This window comes from Protopterus annectens, chromosome 9.part0 (assembly GCF_019279795.1).
Source record: "Protopterus annectens isolate FY-2018-M chromosome 9.part0, PAN1.0, whole genome shotgun sequence".
Lineage (NCBI taxonomy): Eukaryota > Metazoa > Chordata > Ceratodontiformes > Protopteridae > Protopterus > Protopterus annectens.
Window position 1 is genome coordinate 252,182,098 of NC_056743.1, and position 19,372 is coordinate 252,201,469.

Genomic DNA, 19,372 nt, shown 5'->3' on the forward strand with positions numbered 1-19,372 from the left:
GAATCCATGAACACAGCGCAAAAGCAGAACCGCTAATTCAACATCTCCAAAATGCGAGATTTTGAATTTCACGCTTCTGGGTTTTTGATCTGTTAGGATTTCCACTTTATGGGCTTGAGATTCTGAAATCTGATATTTCAGAATTTCGAGCATGTAAAGTGAATCCGTGTGTGCATGAATAAATGCATGCACGGCCACACTTTCAAGAAGCATGGGAGTCACATCAAGATATGTGCAGCTGGGCATGCATGCAGTTTGTGGACTAGTAATCTCAGTTTATGGACTTATCTCCTTATAGATAAAATGGTCTTTCTGGAGTCCTAGATGTTGTGTTTCCTGATAAAAATGAAAGTGGGCTTCTTATAAAGTCATCTGGTGACTAGTGCAGCCTTAACCTCATCTCTCAGGTCATTTACCAGCTGAATGTACATGAATAAAGGGTTTATGTCATGTTGTCGAACTCTTAAAAGTTTGAACGTCATATGGTCGACACCATATAATTGAACTTTTAAAAGTTTGAACGTTTCAACAGAGATCTCTGTACAGTGCGTAATGGGAAAATTTCCCTTTTCTGCACTGTAGTGCGATCTCGGAGTTGGTATATTTAAAAAGCGGAGGGTGTGGGTTGCAGGGGGGGCTTGCCCCTCTGCTTATACCATTCAGGTAAATTTTTTCTTTGGTGTATTTTTTTTTATTACATTTTTGAACTTTTAAAAGTTCGATCATATGGTATCGACCATATCACGTTCAAACTTTTAAAAATTCAATTATGTAATATAGACGCTGAATAAATACATTTCAAATAACTGGTATGTACACATTCATATCATTTCACTTGTCATCTGCTTTTGGAGGTGATCTCAGAGCTGTGCCACTTTCTGGTTAATTTTTACAGAGAATCACCACCAGCAAGGCTTGCATAAATGCATGTAATATGTGAGATGTTACTGGGGAGTTGATACATTGGAGTTGGTGGGTTGGGATACCAGAAAGTGTACCACTGAGATGTTAGCTTGTAGCCCTGGAAGTAATTTCATTCAATGCAGGGAAGTTCATCTTCTCATCTGCAGGCATGGGCGGTAAGCTTACTTGCACTTCTCCAAGTTCCAACTCCCTACGGATCAATTCCTGGAAACATATTGCCCCAATGCTGATTCTCTAATTACGTTTTCAGTAGGGACTTCCTACTGGTGCACTTTCTAATTGATCACCAGCAATAATTCCTTTATTTCTGGGGGATTTCTCCCTTATTCATGCTTGTGTGATAGCGGAGTTAGTATAAATAAACTTGGGGTTTGATCCCATCAAAAAATAAATAAATAAATACAGTAAAAACACTTATTTTTGAATTTCTTCAGAGAGTGTAACTTGGTGAGTTAAACCTCAGGGATTAGCAGGTGAAACTGGAAGGTAAGGGAAGTAAAGACTCCTACTATAATGTTAGAAAATGAGAGAATGTATTTTATACATACTTTGTTACTAATATATTTGTTACTGCATAATGAATTAATTTGTACAGCATTTAATATATGTGGTCTCATTCAACACCTTTACTTAAAAGGTGACACAGTTGAGTATTACTGAGCTCCGGAATGGTTTCCTGCAGTTACATCTGTTTCTCTGATGGCATATTATGTCCTGTATTCAGCACATAGAAAAAATGCAGTGCAGGTCCATGACATCTTCCTATGCAAGTACATGTCTACAGGCCACTTATCTACATGGTCACATTGGTGAAGGAATCTGTCACTATCACTGTCACCTCATCCAAACACACTACTAGGAGTGCCTTGTACAGTAATAAAATGCATACAAATATATTTCAAACAGCAATATTACTTGAAAAAAAACTTCTTTAAATGACATGCATGGAAGATTAAAGGAGCAGGAAGTACAAACTGACTTTTACTTAAATAAATTACAGTTTTAATAAAAAAATAAAGGATCAAAAGAAGAGAAGCTGCAGTATCAACATAAGGATCTGTGGTATGCCAGAAAGGATGATGGGAGATAACATGGCAAAGTTTTGTATCTACACGGATTCCCAAAATATTGCATCGTGCATCAAGGATTTTCCTATGGAATCAAAAAAGTACACAGTTTTATTTATTTTTTTTATTTTGCATTTGTTTACCAGGAAAATCCAACTTGACACAGGTGCATTTTCAGTGGAGGCCAGGGGACAAAAGCTCCAGATAAAAAATACATAAAAATGCATAAAAAAATACACAGAGCTTTGACTAGAAAATCCAATACTCATAATGTTCTCTAAAGGCATTGTACAGTAACATTTTTTGATTATATTTAAATTAAGAACTTGCCCTGGTAGCTGCATTGAGTGACATATGAATTAAACAGGAAAACAATTTAATTAGATGAGATAATGAATTAACCACCAATACAATGCAAAACAGGAAAACCTGTTGGCCTTTTTTGAAAGTCTTTAAACATGTGTAAAAACTTACTATTTCTAACTAGATTTGAAATATTTTATCCCTAGAGACAAGATTTTCAAGGGTCTATATCATATAATCGGAAATACTATAAATCGAACGTTTATTAGTCAAACACTTATAAGCAAAAACCCTAAATGTTGAATGAACATTTCAGCAAAAACTTTCCTCTGGGTTAAAAACCAGTTGGCCAACTCAGCAAACTACACAAAAACATCAAATAAAACCCATTCTAGTAGGGGGCTGTGCCCCATGCCCCCCCCCCCAACTAAATATATCGACTCTCAACTCTGAGATTGCACTATAGTGTGGATAAGGGCAAATCCCCAATGACAGCTGACTGGTTGTTTTCCCAGCGAAATGTTTTGCTGAAACGTTCGTTCATCAATTAAACTTTTCGTTTATTAGTGTTTGACTAAGAAGCATTCAACTAATAGTGGTTTTGATTATATGATATAGACTTGATGTTCAACACATTAGAAGAGGTATTAATTTACATTTAAAACAATAATCTTATTCTAGATGTAGAAAACATGGAATAGAAATATAACACTTTAAATAAACATTCAGAAAGATAGAACATTGTTTTTCAAATCATTTGTATAAAGAAGCACTAACATTCATATTGTTCTATTTTGTTTTGCCTTTTTCATGATACATTTGTCAACTGCCAATTTTTTAGCAGTGAAATTCTTACTTTATATTACATTTTGAACATTTTAGACATGCTCTTTGCATGTGCTACTATGTTCAAATAATGAACATTACATTTATGTGTATTATCCTGTGTGTATTTATTGCTTGACAGATGTTTATTTGTATATCTGTATTAGTTTTTAACATTTTCCAACTTTTGAGTCACAATACATCATATTTCTAGTTAACATTGTAAAGCTCTAAATTACTCATTTCAATCTGTCCTTTTTACCTAAGTTTTAAAGTATGCAGTATTCAATATTTTTCTTTTTTAAAGCCTTTATGCATTACCTAAATGTATTATTGTCTATCTGATAACCAGGTAGGTAGACTGATACAAAAACCCCTTTTTCAGTCATGACTTGAGCACAATGGCAGATAATAACAAGGTAACAATAGCCAATTATACAATTAAGAAAAACAGCTCAAGAATCACACACATTTAAGACAGGCTATGAGAAATAAGCAATATCAGGTTAATGATAAAGAGTGTACATCCAATCCAAGCCAAACTTATGCTAGGAATAAGTATCGATGTGGATGAAGTAATTTATAGAGTTCTATTTATAGTATTTATGACATGAATACGCTGTACTTGAAAGAGTGTAGCTGAAAGGTGGTTTGAGTTTTGGAAAGATTGCAATTGGTTATCAAAGCTACTCATTGTCCCTAAAACACTTGCAGTCCACCTCTTTGTGAAGGTGCTCAAAGAGACTACTTAAAATCTCAGAGCTTTGGTTTCAGATTAAACCACTGAAGGTAGTTTACTCCATAGTGGTAGGCCCTAATCTAGAGATGTTACATTCACCAATTACTGACTTAAAAGGTGGCTGCTTAGTATAATGGTATCTTTTTTGAGTACTCTCTAATAAATACAGTTGCTGTTTTATAGGAAGTTCTCTTTTCAGGGGTAGGAAGTATCTCTTTTTTAGGATTTGAGAGTTTAAATTAAAAAAGTTAGACCTTTCACTGATTGGTAAGTCAGTTTGCCATCTCTAAGAGGTTGCAGTGGTGAGCTTTGGAATCTGCTAGCAAGTCAAATTGGCAGATTTTATTTTGTGCTGTCTTTAATCTTTGAGTGTTATAAGTGGAGTTAAAAGTGAGGAATGGAAGACTATATTTTAATTTGGATAGAAAAATATTCTTGGCAGAAACCAAACATATAACTAGGGAGAGAAGATGACATACCCTATAACAAAGCCTAACTTGTGAAATAACTTTACTTATGATGAAAATGAAAGTGCCAGGCTCAGGATGAGGTCAAGGTATTTTATTCAGTAACCTGGTGGATGAAATTATTATGGGTGTCTCAAATGCTAATACCAGTGAGGTTAAGTAGTTTGTGGTTGAAGGTGAATATCATATTTTTTTGTGATAAAGAGATTATTAAATTCTTCCCAATGACAAAGCTCACAGAATGAGTGCTGCAATTGTGTTTGAGAGTAACAAAGATACTTGCCATGAACAACATTAACATGACTTAATATGTCTTAAAAAATAGCTTTTAAGAGAGCAATCTTAGCATCCAAGTTGGGTAAAATAAAATGGTCCATCTAAGTAAAAAAAAAAAAATGGCACTTATTCTCAACCTGAAATCCATGTGCCATCAGAAGACAAAAAAGCAGTTCATCCTGTTGCCCGACCCCCCACTAAACAATAACTAGCTGGTGGTGATACTATAAGTTGCCAGTATGTTTCATGTGCTTTTCATGTGTAGCTGGGAAGACTGGACTAATATTATATTTAGACTCAGTTTTTTCAACTTACTCCTAAGCCTAGGACAGGGTCTATATTATATCCTCAAACACTTAAAAAAGCGAACGCTGATTGATCAAACTTATTTTCGTGAAACTGCAAAATATCGAAGCAGCAGAAACTCAAATTTTTTCCTAGGGAAAGAATTCGGTTGTCCGTTTCTGTTGCTTCAATATTTTCAGTGTTATGGTGGAAAGTTACTGGTCAGATTCAGGTAAGTGTGCGATTGTGTGGATGTGAGTGTTAGGGTGATTTAGTGAGTTAGGGTTAGGGCTTGGGTTAGGTGTGTGTGCGATTGAGTGGACATGAGGGTTAGGGCAGATTTAAGTGAGTTAGGGTTAGGGAGCGGGTGAGGTGAGTGTGCGATAGTGATGGACCTTAGGGTTAGGGTTTGGGTTAAGGTAAGTGGGTAGTTAGTGGTGTGTGCATAGTTTAGTGTAGGGTTAGGTATCAGATTTTAGGTGTATGTGTGTGGATTTCTGTTTGTTTGGTGTGCTTGTGTTGTGTGTATGTGTTTTGGATCAGCGATTTTTTTTCCCTGGGAAAAAAATCGCTGATCTGACAGATCAAGATTGTAAGCTTTCACTTAAATTAGGTCGATCAATCAGCGTTCACTTTTTTAAGTGTTCGATGATATATTATAGACCCCCAGGACAGACCTAGGTTCCCCTTTTGAGTAGCTTCACCAATAGGAAAGGGAATTATTGAAACTACCCAAGTTCTACAGTAAGTACTCTTGATAGGAGCATTTACCGTAACATAATAACAACTGCCCAGTCAAATGCAGAATATGTGTTTAATGTAGATTTCCAGTTTATTTTATGTTTTGCAGCTCCCAGGCAAGTAGTGAAAAGGGTGACTTTTCTGAGGCATACGGAATATGCCAACAGCACTGTGTATTAGTACATTGGTGCAAATAGTACAAAGTTTTCCTTTAAGGAAAACAACCCCCCCCCCAACTCACATACATTGTACAATGCAGGCTGCCTTGCTGTCACACCCACTCAACCTGTGCGAACTGACCATGCTGTCAGGACAGGGATCATATGCCTTCCTCTGCCTATCTGTCCAGCATACTGTGCACCATAGTCTACCTCACACCATTGACTTTGGTCACCTACATTGCTATATACATTATCATAGTCTTGCCGTCTACACAGGGTACACCAGTCTGATGTCTTGTAGCATACTGAATGCACTGCCTTATTATAGTATCAATTCTATGTGTCATATTTTGTGGATGTGGCCTTGTAGTTACATACACTGTTGTGTACCGCTGACTGGCATATGTAATACTACATGACTTCCAACCACTTAATAGTGCACATGTTTAGGCCACTATTTTGACAGATATTGCTGTATTTGACTGGTATGGTCTACATACTTCTCTATGACATCCATAGAGTAGGGCCATTTTCCACCATGTCCTCCATGTTTTGTGGACTTACAACACTGCACTGGAGCTGTCGCACATCACCTCCCATGGCCCTACATTCATAGATTGCACCACATGCATTGTTTTCCCACATGCATGAAGGGAGATTGCCTAAAATCCATGTCCTTTTGCCTCTTGTGAAGTTACCCGAATTTCTACCCTTTTGTCTGTCAGGTCAGATGTATTTTCACTGATGTTATTGCATACATATTTTACTCCTCCAGGTACTTTCTTGCCTAATAATATTACACAGACTTGCCAGTGTTTTCCCTTGTGTATTTCTCTTTCTCACTGTCCTTCCTCTATTTTATTTGATGTTTGTCATTTTATTTCTCCATTTAACTTACTACTTCAGGCAGTATCAGCCACAGTTGTGCTATGGTGTAGCAGTGGTCAGCTTGCTGTTGACTCACCTGCTTGCCATCTTTGTGAGTTCTATGGCGGCCTATGATGGTCTATCACTGAGTGAAGTGTTGTCTCACCCTCTGGGGTTACCGCTGATAGGTCAAGATATGTTACTGGCAGGAGCTGGCAGTGGTAATGACAATAGTGATCTGTTAGTTTGTGCCACTGGCAGAGTTACACTGACACCTGGCCCTCCTGGTCCTGCCAAACAGTGACTGGGCCCAATGGGAAAGTCATTGATGGAGGTGACTGACCTTTGGTTGAGTACAGCACTGGTGAGTGGGAATCTCAACTTCCTTCAGTTCCTTATGTTTCACTCCCCCTCCAATTTTATAGTCCAATCCTCCTCATCTGCATTTGTGTTTCCCCTGTCTATATGCGTTTCTTCTTTGTGTCCCACCCTACTTTTGTGTCAGTACCTCCCATGTCATTCTTTCTTTGTGTTCTGTATTTGTCTGCTCACATTACCATATCTACATCCATTTTCCTGACCATACCCTTCCCTTATTTCCTTCTCCCTCTACCATTCCTAAAACTAGCCTCCTATCCCGTAAAAATATATGCCTTTCTTCCTTACCCACATGCTTATATTTCTTTCCCCTTGCCCTTCTGTGTATTCCTCCGCTTGCTCTTTCCCTTTTCTGATGGCCCTATATACTTATTTCCTTCTCATTAATGACAATAAATTAGTAGGGACTTTGCTGGGAAGCCCTTATTATGGTTCTTGACAGTTCTTGTAGCGGTGCGACCTTGTATATGTGAATGTGCATAGTCTGGGATGTACTACATGCAAGCTGTTAATTTCCATGGGGTACATGACTGTAGCTGCACTATACACTTTTTTATATGGTCCTTGTATTTTTTGCCAGTGCATTCTATAATTAATCTTGCCATTCTAATTGCCTCTTATTAGATGTTAGTCAACCCTTGACCACATCACGCTACATCAGTTATACGAAATAGCCATTGTACAGCCACACTGATGTTTCTGAATCCCCAGAAATACTGTTTAAGATGCTTAAAAATTATCCCTGTGAATCCGAAAGGTTTATAAAACTTGGAATCCTTAACTCAGAAGGTTTCAACATTGTGGCAGGCATGACCGATTCAGAGACTGCTCTTTCACTGTTGTTTTCCACTGAAGGTGGATGTAGCACAGAGAGTAGTCTCATTGACAATGCCACATGTAAACGTGGCAGTCTGGGAGAATGGCTAACATAAATTAGCCATGTGCTCTTCCCTGGAAAGGTAGAGGACTAATACAGCAGAGTGATTCACAGAATCTGGACTGTAGCAGACAGCACTTCTTATTAAACTGCATGAAAGAATTACAGTGCAGGTAATGAGAGCGTCAATAGGCATAACATTTCTGCAAACGCTGAGCTCTGTACACCATAGAGGACAAAGCAAAACTTTGCCTACTCACACCCCTTAACTTTCTGTGACCAACCAAACATGTTTGGTGACTGTTACATGTTTTTGGAGTATGGTGCTGGTCCCTGTATAGCCTGTAGTGTCAGGACAGACAAAAAGCAAATGTTAGTAAGGCATATGCATACTCAAATACTTTGAAAATAATAATCCTACTCTTACTCCAAGGCTAAAGAGATAAGCATAAGAAACACGTTACAACCAGGCTGCATGAGGCAAACCAGGAAAAATGTGGATAGAAAACCAAAACGTAAATCAATGTGGTTACAAAAGCAGTCAGATCAGAGCTCCAAATGGGATAAATTGCATGGGATCCTGTTGTTAGAGACATTCAAAAAAATTGATGTCAGTTCTACAGACAGAAACTAAAGTGTTAAACACACATTTGTCTATTCATTAAATTAATTAACAAGGATAGGAAAACAACTAGTCCCATCTTCTTTAACTTTCCTGTAGTACTTTATTTTACTTTATTTGTATTTGTTTATCAGGGCAGAACACTGATCTCCATGGACCTTTTTCAGACTCAACCCAGAAGCACTGTTTTGCTTAAGTGAATTGCCCACAGTCACATTGTGCGGCAATGGAGGCTGGAGGAATAAAACCCTGCCTGGACCACTGGACCACAGGAAACAGCTTTTTAATCCATTGTTCCAATTGCCAGACAAGTATGGTCACTTTTGGTTTGTGCCTACTTTATAATTTACTGAAAATAAAAGTAAAATAAAATGACAGATACCACATTATGACATGAGGCAAATGGTTTCCACATTGGTAAGGTACTGCTGTGACAGGCTTTAGAGGCCCAAAACTTTCACCTTCATACACAGAGCTAATTTTACAGCATTAGCAAACGTCAAGGTTTTTCTCTTACTTCTTTACATAATTAGAACCCAACTTGCCTTCACAGAGAATTGCTTTCTCTTTCAGTAACATCAGGCCTTTTGCAAGAAGCTGATTCTGTCAAAACAAAGAAATAATAAGAGAGTTATGATCATTTCTATTACTGTCTATCCTTATATATTATGGAAATAAAATCCTATATTTTAAGAAAATTGCCTCTAAAGAATCACAAAATAAAACAAGAAGCAGTAAATCACATTCTCAACAGAAGGGTGAAATTTACATGCAGCTGATGAGATGACTAAGCAAATGAGAACTGGTGAGGTTCAGCAGCGGATGTAACCACCCCCAGTAATAACTCTGCCCGAGCATTTAAAAAGGCCTGACTCTCTTGCAATGCTTTTTTTTTGAGAAACAAGAACATGTGGGAAGCTGTTATAAATATAAGGTATTTCTTTGTTTCACTGGCTCAAGTACAAGCCTAAACTCTTTGCAAGGTTGGAAAGGGTGGGATAAACTGAGTAGCCAGTAGCATGAACCTCACTTTAGACAGGGTATGGGACTGTTTGGAGGCACTACATCTTGTCTCAGAGTTGTAATAACCTTGCATAAAGGAAAATGGAGTCTTAGGCTGTAACTAGTGGGAGATAATGTTTGAGTAGATATGGTATGTACCTTCTCTCACAGCTACTCCTTGGTTACATGAGCAGTGGTAATGACTGAACGCTTCCACACAGACCTCCCAACCATACCGAATTACTCGGTATTTACCGAGTTTTGGGGTCCAAATGAAGAGGTGCCACGATTCGCGATTGGCACCCCTTCATTTCCGATTTTTTTGCTTAATTTTTAAAATTTTTTTTAAAAATCGCACTGTCGGAGCTGACATCATCACGTGCGTGATGATGTCAGCGCCGTCAGGGCTACCAGCCAGTCGGAATTGAGCTCAAGGAGCTCACGTCATTATTTCCGACTAGCTGCGAGCGGGAATACAGCAGCGAGAAAACCAGGCAGCAACAATAACACTATGGCAGTAATACTCAGTCTCAATTGCTCATTTTATTTTTTTCCAAGCGGCTGTGAGCACTCGTCGGAGTCGCCGAGCAGGAATACAGGTTTTATTTTTAGCAGGCAGTGCGAGCGGGTAAACGTGGGATGGATAAAGCACTCGGCTACTGAAGCTTGACTGGAAAGCATTCTTAGAGTTGAAAAATTACTGATCTGGAGTCTGGAGAATAAAGCAAGGTACACCAATGTTAGATTGAATCAGTGCAACCTACTACTGCTGCATAGTAGTTATAATTCTGCTGTAAAACTTACTTGTAGCCCACAATGCATCACTGCTTCTATATTCTACATTGTACACTGCACACAATTGCAAAGATAGTGTATCTGTGTTTAATACAACTAAAGACATATTCCTTCAATCACATTTCTGTCTTTTGTGGGGAATGCATTAGTTACACAATGCCTTTGCAACTACCTTTTCTGGGAATGCATTAGTCACACAGCACTTCTGCTGTGATGACAGCAACGATGTTTTAACCTTAACAATTGCAGCATCATTGTGTTTGACCATAGGATATTACAGTTTGCCTTTTGAATGTGTTATACAATTGCTTCGTGCATGTAATAACTATTTGTCCATGATTAGTTACAGTTGATGCTTACTAACTGTTGTCTTCTCCTTTCCAGTTGCTAGTAATTTGCTCATACAATGAAACTTAATTCAATCATACTGCTTAGAACTTAAAGATATCTTTTTACTTTATCTCTCCCAGTTATTCTTCATATTGGTTGGGCTACCCAAAGAGTTGTGAATATGTGTTGAATGACTAGCATTTGGATAATAGTAAGGAATGACAGTAATCTTTTTATGGCTTGGTTTAAAGCCTGCTTTATAAATGAATTAGTGAAGGTTTATGAATGGATCTGAATTTTACCCAGTACAGAAAAAGTACACCCAAAGACCATTTAGTTAGAACATTACATAGATCTTGTAGCTGCTTACTAGACAAGTCTAAAAATGTGACAGACTGTTTTTTCAATTTATAGATAGCTTGCATAGTGTGCAAAGCTACCCATCTAGCTTTTCATGCAATTCTAGGGTCTCATGATTTATAGACATTTTGCTTCTGTGTTGCGTAGCTGTGCTGTAAGAAGCAAAAAGGGGTTTTGAAGCTGCATGTAAATGTAGTTAGTAGTCTGTGGGTTTCAGTGTTGTTTCAATGAATGTGAGTTTCAAGGACAGAGAAGTTATAATGCCAAGTCTGTTTTCGTTATGTGACAGTGTTGCTTTGTTTAGCAGATCTCTATTGGTGTTTGTGCATTGGGCCGTAAAATGTAAAAATAAAATCCAAATCATTGTATTACTAAAGCAGTATGCACACATTAGTGTTTATGGTAAATGGGGCAAAATAGCCAGGTAATGGGACATTGGAATGGCTGCAGGGTGGTGCCGTATTTTGGTTGTCTGTTCTTCAGTTTGCATTTGAAAGTTGGTATCCCACAATTCCATTGGAGTGGGTGGGGTTACATAATTATGTATGCAAATTGTATGTTAATCAGCGTGCAGATTTGTACCTATTTTTCACGGGCCTTGTCCAGATTTTTGATGTTTCCAGGTTGAGAGGTATGCTTCCACAACATAAATAAGTAGACATTGTGACAATTTTTTTTACACTTTATGTTTTTATTGTATTCTTCATCTCATGTACATTTATGACTGCTATTAAATTAATTTATTTACCACATTCTTTAAAAAATACTATATATCTGTGCTTTTGTCATCATGAGTTATTACAGTTCTGTATAGGTTTGTGTACAGTTTATTGCATAAAATAATGCATATGGTACATGTGTATGTGTTTATAGAAAACAAAAGACATACAGAAGTTTTTACACTGTTCAGTGTAAAATAAGCTAATAAAATATTTGCTGTCAGGGCTCACTGTTTACAACGTACAGTGGAAGTGTAATTAAGTTGTGTTCCTGTATTACCCACTACACTACATTACTTAGGATATTTCTCTTCATATGACATTGCAGTACTCCTGATATCACTATCATCTTTTATGCAAATGTTTATGATACTATGATATTGTATTACAAAACATTTCTGTAACTCCCCACTGTATTTTAGTAAGTACTGTGTCGCCACTAAAATATTTGATGAAAGTTGGACACTAAAAAGAAGAACTGACTAGAAGGAGGGCTGACCGATTCTCTCCAACATCTCTAGCTATATTGAAAAAAAATTAAGAAAGAACATGTTGGTCCACTAACAGAAAACACAAAGATACTGGAATGTAGAAGTGATGTAATACCTTTTATTGGGCCAACATAGGTTTTGGAATTACTCCAGCTCTTGAGATGGCATGAGCCCTTTGCCGGGAGTTATTAGGTTATAGATGTTAGATAGACTACTTAAATATCCACTTACTCCTAGAAAGGGAAATAAATAATTTATTTCCATTTTGCTAAAAAAAGCCTTTCCAGAATGGAAAACAATGTGCAGGTCAGATGTTTCCTATGACTTTTATATCTCAGAGGAATACCTAAAATTATTTGAATGCAGAACAGCTCTGCAGAAGAATTTCAGGGAAACTGAGGAACCACAATATTCATGCAATTTATATGAAGAAAGATCTCTAAAGAAACAATACTATAACACACCTCCTCTGAGCCAAATCCTGTCCTTCTGCATGATAAAATATGAACTACCCTAGACTACTGTTAAGAATAGCTCAGTCCAAAACATGCCATATTCTTAAGCAACCAGGAGATGGCTAACACTACAGAATAAGAACCCGTAACACTTGGGCAACTCTCTGTTACTTACTTTTCCAACCCACATACTGACTCTCAGACTATCAGTACTTTTGGGAGGCTTTACATTTTTGCCTGCTACTTGAAAGAATACAGTTTTGTGGAGAACCTGAGAAGTATTTTTGCAGACTGAAGCTTAGGGAATTCTATCATGGTTACAGAACAAGACAGCACAGATAAAGTGAATCCAGTAATGGATACTAAAAATCTTTCACCTTAACACTTCCAACTGGACATAATACAAAGCTGAATAGCTGTTTTAACTGTTTTCAACAAAGTGTGAATCATCAAATACTGAATGTACAAAAAAAAGACTAATTACAACCTCTCTCTCTCTCTCTCTGAATGAATGGCAATAAAGCTCCTGAAACCTGAACACAACATCATCGCCATAAAAGAGGAAGACAAAGGGTCTCCAGTGGTTATCCTGAACTACATTGACTATATTGCTGAAGCTAATAGACAGCTATCTGATCACAGTTACTGCAGACAGCTAACTGAGGATCTAGTTCAACAGCATATAAAAGAGCTAAACAACCTTATTAAAACCTTCCCAGAGCACATCCAAGGCACAAGAAATGACATAATTCCATATCAGCCTAGGCCAAGAGTTTTCTCCTTACTACCAGAAATCTATAAGCTGGGAAACACAGGAAGACCAATAGTATCAAGCAGAGGAATCCTGATAGAAAATTCTGGAACCACCAGCCAATGAAAGGGACAGCTATTTTCAAAACATCATCCATTTTCTTCAAATTCTGTTATAGTGACCTACCACCTAACTCTGTTTAACCACAATAGATACTACATTACTCTACACAAAGATCCCACACAAAAAAGACATTGCTGCCTTACAGAAGTACTTCCAAGAGAAAACAGATAATCCCAACATTACTCCAGCTATAGCAGGACAACTTACAGAATTCATTCATAGGTTCATATGTAAGTACTAGGCTAGTTGCCTTTGCAGGCCATTTTAAACCAAGCCAAGTTCTCCTTTTGTTCTCAAAATAAACCTATCTCATTTGGTATAGCTTGGCCTTACCCATCCCACAATGGATAATTACATATTAGGTAATTGGAGGGGACCCATGCATGAAATGAAGTATGAGGCATTCATTCTGACATGTAACAATTTTAACTTTAATCGGGATATTTATATTCAGACTACAGGTACTGCTATGCTATGGTCACCAGAATGGCACTACAATATGAAAATCACTTCATGGCAAACCTAGAAGAGGAAATTCTACAAAACTGCACAGACAGGACACTCACTCACTTCTATTTTATCTTTAAGGAATTCAACCAAAGACTATGGGCTAGAATGGAACCTGTAGAGACTTCAAAGTCAGTTAGACTTTGCTAAAGAAGTAAGATGTGCTAAACATATTTGCTCATTTTCAGGAGTAACCCAACCATATGTCAAAAAGCAAAGTAATCCTTTTCATCTATGACACTTTTTTTCAGCACCTTATTTACATTCAGTGCTGAACTCCCATACCATTCACAAAGTCAGTCAGATCAGATTACAATGTGTCAGCAATGAGAGTACTTGGAAAATGTGTATTGGCAGAGGTCTTATGCTGTTCTCCTAATTAGTAGTTGTCATTTGAACTGCCAGTATATGGCAGCATGCCAGTATGTGGCGAAATATGTAAAAAGCTGCTCCACTGATTTACTTCATCAGTAGTTCAGTAAATCTTTTATTCAAAAATTTAAATAATCTGTCTCTGATCTTCATTTAAATATAGTTAAACTCATTTTAATTATACACTGACTGCCTTTGAAAGATATTTGGCAAGTTTCTCCCAAAAAAGCTTCTGAATTCTTTGCTGAGTTACAAAAAAAAAAACATTTTATGTGAGTTAACAAGTCTTGGCATTGTTTCCACTGCCATGAACAGGTCAAATGCCATTACAACATGCGGTGCAGTCTCCTCTGATAATCCCCTTCATGTTTACTACCCACATATCCACAACAGACCTATCTGCAAGCAACAGAATCTCATGCTTTAGTTACTGACCACTTAAATGGATACAAGTCGGCTATCATATGATACTTTTTGTTAAAAAATGTATTATCTAAAAACACATGGAGAAAATTAATGTGTAAATGTGAACACACTAAATATGAAACAACAGTTCAACAAAAGAAAACAACTATACACATTATGTATAAAACAGTATGAACATGGCATATGATATATGAGATATGATACTTTACAGAAGAATGGCATATATGATGCATTTAAGTCAGTTAGACTTTGATAACATATTTATCACATTTTCAGGAGGAACCCAGCCATATATTACAAAGCTAAGTAAACCTTTTCGGCCATGACACTTTTTTCAGTATAAAAACTCCAAAATCCAAGATACCAAAAACTAAGAAATTAAAACAAAACAACTGGCAGCTTCACTGAAGACTGAATCCACAGAACAATAATTATCAGGGTTTTTCAAGGGGAGGCCAGAAAAACAGACGGAACCATAGGAAAAAGCACAACAAATGGAAGTAACAGAGAATTTGGATAACAACACTACAGGAATGCCAGCTATAATTTTGAATATGGAAGGTGACTTTTTTGTTTATAACTTCTCTACATTGGATATTTCTGTTGAGATGGCTAACACCTTAGCTAAAGGAATGACTTTTAACACCAGCTAGGAGAATGGACATATCTAACAGCATTCTTGATTTGAAAATGTATGTTAGGAATCTTAATTTAAAATTGTTCTTGGGTAACACAGTTGTACAATCACAAGCACAGTGTAGAATATCAAGTACGTACAATCCCCCTTTGCATAATTTGTTACATACATTTGAAAAGATATGCGAATTGGACATGAGAACATACCAAAAGGAAAATAAATTCAGGGGTTATGAGTATAATTTAACTAAAGATGAGCAAACATGGTTCAACTTGATAAGATCAGCTAAGGTATGCATCAGGAAGCCTGACAAAGGTGGAGGCCTTGTATTTATGGATTTGGATGACTATGAAACTAAAATAGAATCAATGTTAGCTTCTAGTTCATATCAGAAAGCATCCCTTAATGAATACAACACAGCTAATGAACGTATCAAAATCTACATTAATGAGTTATTCATAGAGGGATAGATAGATATAGGCATGTACAACTACATGATAGTGTTAACACCACTGGCACCCACAATGTTTGGGGTTCCCAAAATCCATAAATGTTTATTTGACCCTCCACTTTCACCTATAGTTGAATGCAGGAATTCTGCCACATATGCATGTGCTAAAGTTATAGACAATATACTTAAAAAATATGTAGCAACAAAAGAAGTAATATGTAAAGATTCATGGTTATTCCTGCAAAAAATTAATGAATTGAAGTATGATGAACAGTACAACTTCCTTACAGTAGACGTAAAGGACTTGTATACGTCAATACCACAAGCATTGGGCATAGAGTGGGTTAGTCAATCACTAAGGAAGAAAAGGGATCCCCAGAATGACATCAGTCTAGTGGAAGAACTTCTAGACATAGTTCTATCCCACAATTACATTTATTTTAAAGGAAACTATTACCTGCAAAAAAAGTGGAGTAGCCATGGGATCCCCCTGTGGCTCTAGTTTCACGAATTTGGTTATGAGTTACTGGGAACATCAATTTGTACTCAATAAGGAAGGAAAAGCCTCAAAAATAATTTATTTTACATGCTATTTGGATGACATCTTTTTACTAATAAAAGGGAAACATGAAGAGGCAAAAAATCTCACTGATTATTTTAATGAGACTACAGACTTCTTAGTGTTTACATATAACTTTTCCCAAATGAAATAGCATTCTTAGATGTCCAACTTACAAACAAATTATGTTGAAAAGAGATACCAAGCAAAAATTTATAGGAAACCATCTTATTCAAACACATTCTTGCACTATACAAGTGCACACCCTTACCACTAAAAAAGATCGGTGGTAAAGGGTCAATTAGTAAGGGCTGCCAGAATGGTGTCTACAGATGAGGACTTCCATAGTGAGTGCCAGTTTTTGAAAAAAATATTCACAAAAAGAGCATACCCGAGTACTTTGATTGACAAACTAATAGAAGAAGTTGTGGAGAAAAGAATTAATGGTGTGCACATACCCATTCTGAGTATACAACACCCTACTGGGTTGAATGACTATTCTGTGAATGACAGGTTGATTTGGAAAATCAGGTCCAGGACACAATCATTGGGACAGGTACAAACCAAACTGATTTCACAATGAGCTATATTACAACTTTTAACCTTGAGTATAGTCACATAAAAAACATACTGATAAAAAAATTTAAATATTCTGTTAGAGGATAAACTAATACTGGACAAATTGGGTACAGAACCAAGATTCATTAAAAGGAAGGGTAGAACACTCAAGAATATATTTGAAGGTGAGTGCAGGATCCAATCATATGCAATAGGGATGAAACAGTGTGGTAGCTGCCCCTATTGCAAATACATTCATGTAGGTGAATCACTGCACATAAACAACACACATCTGAGTAACAGAAGAAAAGTCAATTGCAACTCCAAAATGAACGTATATGTGGCTAAATGTCAAAATTGTGATTCATTCTACATCGGTAAAACCAAGCGTAGAATGAGAGACCACATATACGAACAGATATATTGTATTAATAAACACAAACTGGACAATGCTTTAGCAAAGCATATAGAACAATATCCAGAACGTGCATTTAAATTCTGGATACTTGATCAAGTGAACAGTAATCCAAGAGGGGGTCCAGTCACCTTATTATTAGAAAAGTTGGAATTGCTCTGACAAATTCGACTCAATGCTTATAACTTTCCAGGATTGACGACGTTCTATCACATGTTGTTTAAAACTGAAAAGTTTAATGAGATGAAATACTGTAGTAACAACATTATAGAAATTATGTTTTACTTATTAATTTTTCACTTGAAAATGTTTATAATGTAAGGTTAGATAAATGAGGAGACTCTCTACATTTTTACACAATTTTCGTATATGATTATATTGCTGTTGCGATAAATGTATTCACTTGCTTGTTAAATAAGGCAGTTTTAAAGAACAGGAAAATGCATATTATGTTCACAATGCTATTTAACTACTGTTCCTTTAAATTTTAAGCTGGAGAGACAGCTGATTTTAATCATGGTTCAACATAACTATTTAAACTTGATTTTTGTAAATGTTAGTATCTGATGAAGTTCAAAGAAGTATTTGGATGAAAAGCGCTTCATTGAACTTTGTGGATTCAGTCTTTAGTGAAGTTGCCAGTTGTTTTTGTTTTAATTTCTTAATTTTTTCAGTATAATATTTTGTTAAATACGTCCGGACATTTTATGTTACTTTTGTTTTTATCTGCCCATGATACTTGCTCACTGAATATCTAGTGCTATTTTCTGCGTAAGCATTTCGGCTGTTTTAGCCTTGTATATGCTCCATTTGCAATTGGTTTACTTCTCCACTCATATAATCATTCTTGTGTTATATTTTATAGTATCTGATTATACACCAGTTTTTCATGCATGGGACTGCTGTGCAGTGTCCTGTTCTATGCAGCCTAGGTCTTACCAGATGAATGTCTTCTTGGATCAGCACACCCAACCAATTACTTAATAAATAAATAAAATTTATGAAGAAAAATTAGCTTAAACATTTTGGGGCTCCCAAAAAGTAACACTACAGACCAATGGCACTCTAGCCAGGAAGCCATTTTCTTTACTTTCTCTCTGTGACTCAGTTTTTGTTTAATTTATTTAGTTTCATTTATTGTTTGTAGACTGAGGTAGTGGGTTAATCTTAGTGGAGATAACTCAGATATATCCCAAGGGCACACAGAAAAACTGACAAATGTACACAACATTGATAACATACAAATGCCATTATATACAGAAAACTGTAAGCAGGCATGATTAAGTATGTAGCATATGGAGGATTATAGTCAGGATTCTGATCATAACCAGTTTGTTACAATTTTGAGACATGGATGTTAAGAAATTAATCTTGAGAATGCAGCAGTAGGATAATTTGTCCAGGGTCCTAATATATATATATATATATATATATATATATATATATATATACATATATATATATATATATATATATATATATATATATATATATATATATATATATATATATATATATATATATTACTTCTGCAAAAAACAATATTTTGTTTGCTGTCTGGTCACTGATCCATTTTTGTCCTGGGCTGTGGCTAAAATGGATCTCCTAGGATCAGTCCATTAACCTGGTCACCAAACAATAATAACAACAATGACAATTTAATCTAATTTTCTTTTCAGCTGTAACTATATCAGCACTCACATTTCATCCTGGCTGCAGCCGTTACCATATGTTACAATGGCATTTAAGGTACTGTTACAGTAAAACTCTTGTGCCTTTTCTTTTGTCTACATATCAGCATAACATTGATGTTTAAAATATGACTTAAAATTCATGCTATAGATATTGCACGGTGGAAGAGACATATTGAAAGGAGATCAGGATCTGAA

General features: G+C 36.4%; 1 protein-coding gene across 2 annotated transcripts in view; it reads right to left on the minus strand.

Moving 5' to 3' along the window:
- The window catches only part of PRR5L (proline rich 5 like), a 959,912-nt gene that overhangs the window by 276,138 nt on the left and 664,402 nt on the right, over window positions 1-19,372 (minus strand). For both annotated transcript variants that reach the window (XM_044082833.1, XM_044082832.1), the window contains exon 8: window positions 9,078-9,135. In XM_044082833.1, coding sequence (XP_043938768.1) covers window positions 9,078-9,135 — 58 coding nt within the window. The remainder of the gene's footprint in view (window positions 1-9,077; window positions 9,136-19,372) is intronic.